Raw genomic sequence first — 13315 nt, 5'->3', positions numbered from 1 at the left:
GATGGACACTGAGTCTCATTTAGCGTCACACTGGATCCAACATCTCCATGGAGGAGCTACCAGAGACTTCTGCGGGGTCTGTGTGCGCGGAGGTGCCGTAGCTCCACACGAGCCGTGATCGATTGAGTACTTTTATGGAAATTGCTTGGGAGATTTTCTGCTCAGCTGAGAGACACACGGCAGCAATAACAGCAGCCAGCGGCGTCGCTCTGTGTCTCTGCAATACGAGGTTGATCAAAAAGCAATAAATTCTGTCAAATCGATCGATCCACTCATCCGCCATGGACGACGAGGCGTCAAACTTCAGGAGAAGCAGCAGGACCAGAGTCTCATCACCAAGACCAAGACCAGGACCTGCTGATGGGGATCACGGCCAGGAGGAGATTCTGGGCTAAACTGAGACTTAATTGTCACCTCCAGACAATGAAATTGATGATTTTCGGGTGATTTGTCAGCACTGTGATAGTTGACGGACGCTGTTTTGATGTTATTCAGTCAACACCGTTCAGATCCGGGCTGTACTGGACTTGGTCACTTTGATTTCAACGCTACGGGGGCAGAGAGACCAAGTGGCGGGCAACGGACATGAAGTGGTTCCGCTTTTGAAATAAACACAACACAGCCATAATAGTTGATTCGTAAGTTTTGAAAGGGATCTTTTCATTTTTTTGCACTATGATGGAACCACCACCATGCTCGAAAAAGAGCCTGTCCCTGTCTCTCCCTGTCCCCCGGGAGGGACAGGCGACCCTGAAGCCTCCGCAGCATCTATGGAGGCAACCCCGGACCCCGATCAAGATCAAGCACCGGGGCTACTCCGACACCGACCGGCATCACCACCGGCACATGGAGCGCTCGGACGCCGTGGATACGAGCGACCGACCGGGGCTGAAGAAGTCTCGGATGTCCTGGCCGTCCTCCTTCCACGGGACCACAAACACGTCCATCGGGAACTGCGCCGTACATAAACGGTAGGTTGGTTCTGGGAGGGGGGGGGGGGGGGAGGAGGGGGTGTACGTGCCAAACGGCCCAATAATAGCTTCTATCAGCCCACAAGGCGTGTGCGTAAACGGCAGGGGGGGCATTAGAGTGTATGCGTACTAACGCAGTGCGCTTGAAGGGTTAACAGAGCCGAGGCGCTGTGTGCCGAGAGGCGGGACGCGTGGGCTCCCGGTGCTGATGCGTAATGCGTCTTTGGATAGCTCCTGTCAGTGTGTGTGATGGGTCTGAGGCGCAAACCAGTCCGCAAACCAGTCAGAGGGCAGGACCCGCGTCTGCAAACACCAGTAACGTTTTAACAGCGTCCACGTGTCACATGCGAGTTGATAAGAGACGCAGGCAAAGTCCGTGTAAATGGTGTAAGTGGGCGCGTTGGTGCGTGCAAGGCTGAGATACACACACGTACACACGCGCACACACTCACGCCCAGGCCTTTATCAGCTGTGAGCAGGGGGGGGTGTAGAGGGGCCCAGCGATCAGGGGGGCAAAGTTCAAACCAGCCTGTTGACAAGCTCAGTCACCCTGATGAACTGGCCTGTAGCGCTCACTCAGGGGTTCTCAAACTGTGCTAGGCTTACCACTGGTTGTGCTTGATGTGCCCCCTGTCGGTAATACAGAGATATTGCATTTTTGTAGAATATAAGGTTATATAATTCACAACAAAATGCTTTTTCAAAATATCTTTCATTATTATTTATTATTTCAATTTAGAATTCATTCCTCCGCTTGTAAGGATCCCTGTGTGCATGTGATGTAATCTAGTGTCAGTTTCACATGCAGTGAGACTGATGTTTGATCGAGTCCCTTTCATTTTGACTGGAAGCTTGGTTGAAGAGAAAAATACAACTTTTCTCCTGAACTTTTTGTCAGAATTCCATTGAATGCATCAGTAATGAATCTGGAACATTCACACTGAAGATAAAGGCTCTGAAAATCATCATCATCCTCATTTATCATCACAAAAACTACATATCTACCCGTACCTTCATGTCCTTTTTTGTGCAAAATCACCTTTATTTGAGAATTTGTAGTGTTTTTCTATCAGTCTCCTCCCTGTTTGCAGTGAAACTCCATTCCCAGGTGAGCCACTTGCTACTCCACTGACTGCTTTTAGGTGCTATATCCACTAGGGGGTGGGGAGGGACTTCCTCTGGGTAAGGAGTGTAACTATCCTCCGTCCTATCCCTTTTGTTTCCCCAGCACCACAGCGCCCCTCAGTGGACATTCTGTGGTCCTGGTCTTTATTTCAGGGAATATGGACGTCCCATCAATACTCCTGTTTGTGTGTGTGTGTGTGTCTGTGTGTGTCTGTGTGTGTGTGTAAGTGTTGGGTGGAGGCTGAGGTTAAAAGGCAAAATCAATTTACAGGATATAAGTAGTTTTCGATAGCGACATCTAAGTACAAGCACAATAACACACACAGTCGTCACATACGGTACAGAAATATTGCCTCCTTACACGTTCACCAGACACAGAGCAGCATTATTGACCCAGTGGAATCATGTTTCTGTCCTTTTGATGAATGTAACCACGATCAATATTCTCATTGCTTTTTTTGGTCTCCAGTAAAAAAGGTTTTCTGTCTTGCTGGCTGCTAAAGTTTCTCCACTAACTCATTAACTTTGTCTGTCAGCCATTTGCTACTTGGTGCGCTCGGCTTATCGCTGCTTTTTTAATGGACACGGCTGCCTTCTGTTGGAAACGGGGGTTGATTGGAGTGAGTACTGTAATTGTGTGGCCGTAAAAAACAAACCGCTGAGCTAAGACGTGTTAAAAGCTTCATAAAGTTGCACAGTTGGGTAACAATTCACGGCGGGTTTGTTACTCAACTTCATTCTTTAATCATTTGATGAATTGTTTCTACATATATATATATACATATACATATACATATAAAAGATTGGTTAACGCAGGGTTAATGAAGCAGATTTGATTAACATCCTGCTGTATCTTCACCAGTGAATCATGGAAGAACCCATATGTTCCATACATGTTTTTGAGAGAGAGAGGGAGAGAGAGAGAGAGGGAAAGAGAGCGAGTGAGAGAGAGAGAGAGAGAGAGATAGAGGGAGTGAGAGGAGAAAGAGAGAGATTAGAGTGGGAGTGTATCATGCTGGTTCTCCAGGTTTCCTCTCAGTGTGACCTCTTCATGCGTGTCAGCTGTGTAGCTTCCCCCCAGATGTTCCACCTGATTATGCGAATCTGGAAGAGTTAGTTTATGTATTCGCCTGTTTGCATCTCAACATTCCTTTCATTTCGCCCCCACCATCCCCCAGCGGCTCCAGAAGGCCAAACGTGCCTCTACCACAGCGGCAGCGCCATAGGTAGAGCGATTATTAATCTAATAACACGTCCCCGAGAGTGTGGTGGCACCCAGGAGACTGTGGGGGTCCTGCTTTCTTTCCTGTCATTATTTTTTTCTCTCCCATTTCCTCCACACCACAGACGGCCTTCCTAGCAGGGCCCTAGGAGCCGAGCCAAGACCGGCTTTACAGGAGCGGCGGCTGATTTGTGTTTTATTCCCCAGGACGTGCTCCGAGCCAGTCCAATGTGTAATGCAACTGTGGGCGGCAAACCATGAGAGGGCATAGAGAGAGAGAGAGAGAGAGAGAGAGAGAGAGAGAGAGAGAGCGAGGGAGAGAGAGAGAGAGAAACATTAATTCCATCCCGACATGGTCAATTTTGAGAACTGGCTCCCACAGTGTGTATGTGCGTGTGTGTGTGTGTGTGTGTGTGTGTGTGTGTGTGTGTGTGTGTGTGTGTGTGTGTGTGTGTGTGTGTGTGTGTGTGTGTGTGTGCGTGTGTGTGTGTGTGCGAGCAGAATACATGCCCCGGCACATCCATGAAATGAATGTCTGTGGGTGTTTGTGCTACACACTGGTCAAGAAGGAAGGAGGAATGGAGGATGGGAGTTAAGTGTAAAGGCATGAGCAGTGTGCACTTGTGTGTGTGCGTGCTTATGTGTGTGCGTGTGTGTGTGTGGAGGTATTTGTGAGTGGGCTGTGCAGAGTATAGTGTCTGACCTGTAGCCTGTATAGATTGCCACGGGCCTTGTTCTATGTTTTCATATCAGGAGGATTTCCGTTGTAGCATCTTCATTCTTTTCACTTATTAGACTCTATAGTCTTTGTCTTTACGTATGTCGAACAGAAGCATGGACGCCCGATGCCTCATCTCCTCTCAGGATTTATCAAGATTTATGAACAACTATGTGGATCCAGCAGCTCTGTGTTTAGCCCTGGGCTAAGTTGCATTGAGCGTTGGAAAGGCAGCTCCATACACATCTGCTCTCACAGAACACACTCGCCGGGCCTCACAAGCACTGAATGTCCTGGAAAATCTTAGGGTTTTATTCCGGAACTGACATTGCAAAAGACAGACGAGCACGAGCGGTAGTTTGGTGTACAGTTTTGCCATAAAGATGAGGAACGAGATGGAGTTCCGGTGATAAGGAGATGTTCTCTGGAAGCAAATTGATCCGACTCTGCCGTCTGCAGTCAGACCACCAGGTTGTCGGGGCCTATAGTGTCTCGAGACCTGCAGACCGTTCAGTCACCAACAAGCCAGTCACGACCTCATCTGGTGGTCTTGAAACTCAATCACCACGAGAGATGCTAGTGAGATTGCTTTGGACGAGGTTCAGGCGAAGGCAGCTTGTACTGTGTTACTGTAATTGATACACTTGTTTTTGAAAACGCAGCTTCTCCTCCACCATCGCCCGTCGAGGGATGGCGACACCAGAGGGATTCTGGGAGTAGCCTAGTAATTGTTGGAAGAATCATTGTCTGCAAGTATTCGCAGATGTCTATTTCTGTCCATATAATGTATCCCACAAAATGGCAGACTTAGTGGCACCCCCCTCCCCAGGACTGTCAGACTGCCTCCTCTTCCCACTCTACGTGTCTTTTGTGCGGCCGTCTTGTCAGATCGTGCTAATACCAGCGTATCAGTCATCGGGTCACATACCCAATATGCTCTGGGAAGTTCCAACGAATGCGTAAACGAATGACTGACATGGAAACAAATAAGAGCTCTCCCCGCAGTTCTGTTGCTATGGTTACTTGTTTTGTGCGTTTCTAGAATAGATTTCATTTACCCAAAAAGGCAAAGCACACAGTCACTGATGCTCCCGACTGTCAAATGTTTCATTATGTAGTGGATACCCACTGGATGTGCATCATAACTGGCATATGTGTGTGCGTGTGTGTGTGTGTGTGTGTGTGTGTGTGTGTGTGTGTGTGTGTGTGTGCGCGCGTGCGTGTGCGTTTTCTGGCCACCCGTTGAACTGCAGCACTTCCGGTTTCCTGTTCAATCCTCTGAAAGACTTCCGACCGAAAAACCTCCCTCCATCACACACCGCTTCACACACTCATCTCGTCTCTTTCTGTCCCAAGCTGCTGTCAGGGCTGGTTTGTTTTGCCTGGCGACTGGCCGGCCGCCACAATAATTTAGATCATAATTAGGTACAGCTCTACTCCATTAACACTACAGCTGTATTATGTCGCCCATCATAGGTTTACATTTAGGCAATCTAGGATTCTAATCACACGTGCAGATAATACTTCAAGTTCATGAATTACCCCCGCAACTGTGTTTTATTAGTGTTAAGTAATAGACCTCTTAGCACATTTGTGTAGTGAAACCATCTGTTTAAGCTACAGATTGCACTCCTCTGTGGATGCATTGTGCTCTCAGCTCTAATTGGTGTCTGGAGGCATTTCATGTACTGGAACGCTGCTCGGTATCGCTCGGCTCAGGCTGATCCGGGGATTCCAGGTAATATCTCTCAAAGATCCTTTATCGCTGACACCAAACAGGTTGTTGGCTTGAAGGGGATGTCCAAGGACCCTTGTTGTGCTTCCTCGCCTCTTGCGATTCGCTCTGTCTCATCCCAGGCGCCCTCAAGCTATCACAGGCTCCGTTGGTAACCACATCCGCTCCTCCGCCTCCCTCGCTCCGGCACAGTCATTGTGCTTTGGGAAGAGACTAGAAACCTTGGCAGCGCCGGCCATTTAATTCATTTCAGTCCAATTCTTCTGTCTATAGTGATGATACATGCGCCATTTGTTTTTGGAAAGTGTGGATGGGCAGTGCTCCCGGCCAGAGGAAGCAAAATGAGCCATAACGGTAAAGATCCAACTTTCAACACAACGACTCCACCTGTTAGCTACAGCTTCCTGACGCCCGGCATGCTTACTTTCCATATATACAACATCAAGTCGCATTTTTATTCCAGCCCTTTCAATTGCCTTTTCTACAATAACTTAAATGTGTTTCCATCTTTGAACATGTCAGTATCCTCATGTCGGTATCTCCTCTTATCTGATTGGTTAATAATCCCCTTTTAGCCTTTAATATCAGTGTCTCAGATCACTTCATTCCTCTAGTTGTTGTTTCCATCCCTGTGTTAAGTGGGGAGTATTGATTCCATCTCTATTTCTGCTCTTTGTGCTTCCCCATGTTCCCCGAAGCCTCTAGGATCCTCTCCCATAGCCTCATTCTTGCTTACAGCTGCATTAAGCTCTCAGCTTCTCCAAACATAAATCCATCATCCCATCCCGCTCTGCCTCCCTTTGTCCGCTGAGATCATCGCTTGCTCGCACAGCCACATCTGAATCACAAATCTCATCATATCCCCAGCAGTGGAATGAACTGCCCACCACTGACAGTGCGCGGCCCTAGCTTCCACGCTTCCTGTATTCTTCTTCCTTAAAGCTACGATCCACCCGAGTCGTTGTTTTTTTTCTTCAGCTTTTGTTATCCTTCACGCTGCGGCTGTCTCTTGAAAATCATCGTCCTTAAGGGCACAGCAGACACACACAAACACCTCCATCATGCGGCGGGCAATCAGCCGCAATTAAAGAGGAAGGAAAACCTGACTTGTCTCGTACTCTAAAAGGGAACAACAGGAAGGGAACAGCTTGCCTACTACACTCTAACATTGTAATAATAATAATAACAATAGATTTCCCCCCCGTTCCAATAACTGATTTCTGCAGCATTAAATGGAAAAGCCTTTTTTATGTTGAAGTCATCGTCTTTAAACTGAGCGAGAGAGACAGAGAGAGACTTCATCGCTGAGAGTCGGGGAGGAATTAAATGTCAGAATGCGTGGTGTATTCAAATGAGTGGTAGTCTTTCACACCTAAGACAAACTCCTTTGCTGCTGAGAGAGGGAACTGTAATGTGATGCTCATTCTGTGTGAGCTTCTCTCGCAATGTGTGAACAAGATTATTGTGTCCATGTCGCCTCTGAGTAGGTGAGAGGGACCATAAAGCTGCTGGACAGTGGTGGAACAAATACTCAGATCCGTTATTGGAGTACGAATACCACCACGCACAAGTAACAGTCAGAATTGAAAAGCAAAGCGAGTGTTAGCAGCTCGCAGTGAAGAATGGCCGCTGTTAAGAGTGTTAAATTATGGATGCGTTGACATTAACCAGTAGATGTTAATGCTTCAATAATGACAATACCCCCAGTTGTGCAGCATTTCTGATGAAATGATACGAAAAAAGTTCTCTGTTGAAATTGAAATTAAAATTGAAATTGAAATTGAAATTGAAATTGAAATTGCGTGGAATGGAACTCAAGTACTTCAAAATGGTACTTGAGTCATGAAAGTCGTCCCTGTGATGCTTTGAGGGGAGGAATGTGCTTCAGGCGGCTGTCTGGGTCGTGATCTGTCTTGAGTGACAAGCCGCCGTCAGCCGCGTGTCAGCACAGGGGTCCTCGTGTGCAAACTGCAGCAGGAAGAACAAATAGAATACCTCCTGCTGAGCGGGAAGCGCGCTGTGCCAGACAAATGCCAGGTACACAGGGAGCACGCGGAGAGCCCGGTTCAAAATCAGAAACTTCGAAACAAATCAGCGACGAAAGGGATGACACGATGCAGCTGGAGATAACGCAGTGGAAGACTTATCTCCTGACCCACAGCCTCAGGAGTTCATCCCCTCCCAAAATTACTGTCAGATTGTCAGTTTCACTTCTGACAGAGAGTGAGAGGACACACTGGACTACACACTCTTGTTCACTCCCTGCAAATGCCACCAGGGCCATACAGGCTCTTTGCAGACCATTTTGTAAAGTAGTCTTGGTACATAGCACACAGTATGTTACATAAATCCGAAATTGAACCTTCCGAGACCCTGCGTCCTCATATGTGGACATTACATTTTTTGTTCCCTTCAGCTTCAAAGTCATCATGCTCAACTTAAACCTGTCCTGTGTCTGGACATTTTCCATTGCCCCCTACTGGCATAAATACCACTGAGACGCTCCCTTATCTGCTCCATCTTGTAGCTTCTTTCCTTCCCTGTGCGTTAACTGCTCTCTTTCAACAGGAAATTGGACGGTTCAGCCAATCTGATCCGCTCCCTTGGAACCTTTTAGCTTTCCCGCTGCTCCCTTCACTGTAGGGCCCCTTCGGAGACGTTCACATGCACCGTCACATTGCTTCACTCAGCTCCACTGGTGCCGTGTGAGTTGGACCGGAGGAAAGTGTGGTTGCTATCGAAAGAATAATCACACTGGGCTTTCTAATTTTGCCACTAAATGTTTCATTGGGTATTCATTTAGAAAGCAGCAAACCAAACCGCTGCACAATTATTCACTGTCGTGTGCGTTTGCTGGAGGAAATCTTGTAAGTTCAAATTTTTCAGGAGCTGAGTTTTAAACTTCAAGACGACAGACACACTGCTGTGATAATATAACATTTTAAAAGCAGTTGAAGGTCTGAAACTTTGCAGAATCATTAATTATCTTCATCAAATCACAAAAATCTGCGGAGGAGATTTTCACTGAAACGGACTGATATTTAGATTTGAGCTCTGCAGGATGACGCTGCAGTGGCTTATCGCTCCATGTTACATGCGTGCACTTGCATATTCATGTGCAGCTATTACACAAGGCGTGTGAAGTGCATGTGGGCACACAGCGCTGTGTTTTATGCACTGAAACAGTCTGTTTCAGAAAGCCACGGACAAAGCAGATGCAATACCTATTTAATTGGAATACATAAAACACACACACTGGCAAGATGTGCAACTGTGTGAACTCTACATAATGCATGAAGCGTCCTATGATTTATCGCTGTAGCTGAAAGCGCAAACGACAGGTTGATGCACACGGAGCCGCTCTTCTGCGACCTCTGACCCCTGCTGATGTGTGAGCCTAACCTGTTCTGTCAGAGCGCTGAGTCGGCACCTCGTAGGTCATGTTCACACATTCAGGCTGTTAGATGGTACCGAAATATGTTCGGCCCAGAGGCTTTCATTTATCGCTGTAGTTTTTAGTTGAATTCACACACACACACACACACACACACACAGACACACACTCACCCCATTACTCAACGGACATGTTTTGTGATGATGCTGAGGCAGGTTGGGAGCTGTATTTTACCCCCAACATAAGCAAACTAATTAACTCCACTAACTCTCTGTCCTGTCTACCCTGGTTTTGTGTGTGTGTGTGTGTGTGTGTGTGTGTGTGTGTGTGTGTGTGTGTGTGTGTGTGTGTCGGTCTGGCTCTAGGGGGTTATTCTGTGATTACTTGTGTGGATGTGGGGGTTTTGTTGCCAGACGTTTCATTATAATAATATTAAAAGTCGATGTCCGTACAGCCTTTTCCCTGCCCTCATTATTTTTGTTGACAGCAGGAAGTTGAAAGGTTGCAGGTGTGACTGCCAGCATTGATAGAAAAATGCCCATGAGCAAGGCTAACTAACGCTCAAAGTCATGCAGCAGAAAGTCATCGTTACTCTCAGTTTGAATAACAGATCGGATGACAAATCTTCCTCCCAGCGTGAGGCCGACGAAGATGGGTGGCGAAGAACTGGACGACGCATTCATTTCCCCGTCCAGTATTGCTTGAATATACTGTGAAGACATCATCTGAGCAGAGGCATTTGCATCAAACAGGTGGGACGACAGGCGGCAAAAGCGAGAAGGTGTGAAGACGAGGAAGCGGCGAGGAACAGAAGGTAAATCTCGCCAACAAGGAAGCTTTGTCACTTCGAATTTGACGCAAGATCCCTCCGAGATTGGTCAAGTCGCTTGCACAAACGCATTGCGTGTGCACAGGGGGAGTTTCCTCTCTGTTTTTTCAGGGTGCTATAAATAGGGGGAGAGAAGCCTCAGGCACTCAGCGTAATGAGATTAAACCCAACCAGCCTGAGCTCCCAGTGTTTTATTGAGCTTCATTTCAGTTCTCATTCCGCACTTCAATATGTATAAGTGAGATATTGCGTGTGTCTGCTTGTGCGTGCGAGACAGGGTCCGTGTAGAAACATTTGCTTGTGCATCGCCATCTCGGTTTGTGTAATAGGCATCTCAGTGTGTGTAATAGGCAGAGAGAGAAAGAGAGAGAGAGAGAGAGAGAGAGGACATGAAAGACTTGAATGAGTAAACGTGTAATGTCCTCATTTTGCACCCTGCAGGGCATGGCACGTCTCCTCAAGATGCGTTCATGGTGATTGGAAAGCATTTGTCAGCGCAATGTCGTACCATCAGGAAGCTCCATCCACTTCTTACATCGCTTGTTTCCGCACTGAACATGCGAGGGCTTGTGTGTGACCAGCGGAGACGTGACAGTCCCCACAGTGCACCAGGCTTCCTCCGCTCCTCCTCGTTAAATCCTGATCTGTGAGAGCCAGGCAGCAATTTCTCGCTGGCATGGCCACTGCGGCCCAAAGTATGTGTGCGAGCGTGTGCGCCTGTGCAAATGCCTCTGTGAGACGGAATGTGTCTGGAGACGTGCAGGGTGGGAGACATCCATTCTGCTTGGACATACTGCTGAGTCTCACAGCCCGTACTCCCCCGACTCTCATGCGTTGTGATGGTCTGTGAGACTCCTCCTGCCTCTCTCTCCACACCTCTCAGGCCTCATTAGCCAATCACAGCCTCCTCCCCCCCATCGTTTTGTCATCAATTAGGAGCATTTGGCTCCCCAGGATCACTCCACTCCCCGCTGAACATGGACACATAAATATATTTGCTAATATATTTGCTACTCGTCTCCTGCATGCCATTACGGGACATGCAGCGCGCACACACACACACACACACACACACACACACACACACACACACACACACACACACATACACACATACACACATCGTTATCATCGTCATCTTCACTCTAATGCCTGTCAGAGACAAATGGAGGCAGGGGGACACAATTTCCACCAAGGTCCAACAAGCTGAGACCAGATCTTTTAATAAAATAAGAGGAAGAATCAGCTGTCACAAGCGTTTCAATACAACTGTCTCTATAAAAGACACAACAAAAGCGTTTCTGATGATGCTACTGAAAAAGCAATTCCACTAATGTGATCCCTGCCCAAGCATAACTACCTGGATCCAGCTGCCGCATTGATCAGATCAGATAATTATGTCTTTTCTGAGCTGAAGTGTTTATTTTTGGCCGCGCCGGCAAAACCGCCTCATAACTTTCCGAGCAGTCAAACTACACACAAACAAACAAACATGAAGTCAGCAGCAGCGTCTTTCCTTTTTTCTTTTCAATAACCTTCACATTCTCTCCTGATGCCAAACTCAGCTAACAGGGCGGATAGTTTAATCACGACGTGACTAAATGAGAAGAGAAAGATGCTGGAAATGTCACGTCGCCGCCTTGACACGAGCACAAACGACTTTGGTGTCAGGAGTGGAAACGCAAACGGAGTACATTTTAATTGCCGCGCATTTAGAAGCCTGAAATGATAGTGCTTGACGATAAAATAGAAGAAGTTGGAGGATGAGAGGGCAGTGAAAGACACGGGAATAATGAAAAAAGAAAAAGAAAAGGCAGACTGACTCATCAGCATCTTTCATCCATCAGCGACGGCTGTGAGGCAGATCCAGGAGAAATTAATCTACGCAGATAATCCAGCCTTTTCCCCGCTAACGCTATCTAAACGCTATCTAGGATAATTACACTCATTTCGCTATTGTTCTATTATTAATAAATGTCTTGTGGTTAAAGCCTTTTAAACGTTGCTCTAATTCGGGTGCCGTTTTGCTAATTGTTCTTGTTAAATTTCTGGTAAATCTCTGGCGATGCAGCGACGCTTCAATCAACCAGAACTACCCAGTTTGTTAGTTTGTTGTTGTTTTTATGATGTCATATCAACTTCAAAGCCCTGATTTAAGGACAGTTCATAAATGTTTTCTGTCTTATGTAAAGGTAATTACAAACTAAAGATACAATGGAATGATTTAATGGTTTTCAGTTCATAATCTTGCGTCACTCAGAGGTCAGAGTTCAGTTCAGCCCTTTCATTTCCTACTGCATGGATTCCTGTGGTCAGACCCCTCAGAGTGCTGCTGGAAATGAAGTGATAACTCGTCAAATTGAAGAAGAAGTGAGCGATTCATTGACGCGTTGGTTTGTGTTGAGCCACGCTGTGAATACATTACAGGACAATGCGGAGCGTGAAGCTAAATGGACCATTTGACTGCACGCTCACATCGCCCTCGTGCCTCCTCTCCCTCGGCTGCACCCTCCCGCCGTTTGTTTTTCTGCCACATTATATTAGTAATTATCTTTCATTTCACGCTAATATGCAGCCCAGCTTCTTTGGGCAGCCAAAATATGGACCACAATTTGGGACGACAATACAGATCGATGGATAGATGGATGGATGGATGGATGGATGGATGGATAGATGGATAGATGGATAGACAGATAGATAGATAGATAGATAGATAGATAGATAGATAGATAGATAGATAGATAGATAGATAGATAGATAGATAGTTAGATAGATAGATAGATAGATAGATAGATAGATAGATAGATAGATAGATAGATTGTAGACTGTACTTTACCAAGAGCAGCAGACAGATGGAGAAAAAGATGGAGGTAAAGATAGTGAGAGATAGTGAGGAGGAACAGAGCCACAGTGACACAAAGGTAGCTCTGGATGACTCACTCTCTCTCTCTCTCCCTCTCTCTCTCTCTCTCTCTCTCTCTCTCTCTCTCTCTCTCTCCCTCCCTCCCTCCCTCTCTCCCTCCAGTCTGGATTAAAATAAAAGCAGCCTGGCAGCCCGGCCTGCAGAGAGGGAGTTACTCGCTCCATCTCTCAGATAGGGTGATGGGCTAAAAATACCAGCCCCTCGTGTGGGCTTGCTGGTGGAGTATGTGTGTGTTTTTGTGTGTGTGTGGCAGTAGGAGGGGTTTTTTACAGATTTGGCCGTCTACTGGAGACGTCACTATTCTCCGCTTGTCCAGCTTTGTTGCTTTTTCCAGCTTCTGTCCTCGTCCATGAGCACTAATTGCGTTTTTTGACAGGCCGCCCCTTCCACTTCTTTCC

The 13315-nt window shown here is 46.9% G+C and overlaps 1 protein-coding gene across 1 annotated transcript in view; it reads left to right on the top strand.

Moving 5' to 3' along the window:
• The first annotated feature begins 660 nt into the window (after nucleotides 1-660).
• The window catches only part of pde4a (phosphodiesterase 4A, cAMP-specific), a 35490-nt gene continuing 22835 nt past the window's right edge, over nucleotides 661-13315 (top strand). The window contains exon 1 of the mRNA XM_076143933.1: nucleotides 661-971. Within this exon, the coding sequence (XP_076000048.1) occupies nucleotides 676-971 (296 nt within the window). The 5' untranslated portion in view covers nucleotides 661-675. The remainder of the gene's footprint in view (nucleotides 972-13315) is intronic.

Source organism: Genypterus blacodes, unplaced genomic scaffold (assembly GCF_046128005.1).
Source record: "Genypterus blacodes isolate CSIRO-AG114 ecotype Tasmania unplaced genomic scaffold, CSIRO-AGI_Gbla_v1 ptg000028l_1, whole genome shotgun sequence".
Taxonomy (NCBI): Eukaryota; Metazoa; Chordata; class Actinopteri; order Ophidiiformes; family Ophidiidae; genus Genypterus; species Genypterus blacodes.
The sequence above is the reverse complement of the archived record's forward strand: the minus strand, read 5'-3'. Positions and strand labels throughout refer to the sequence as shown.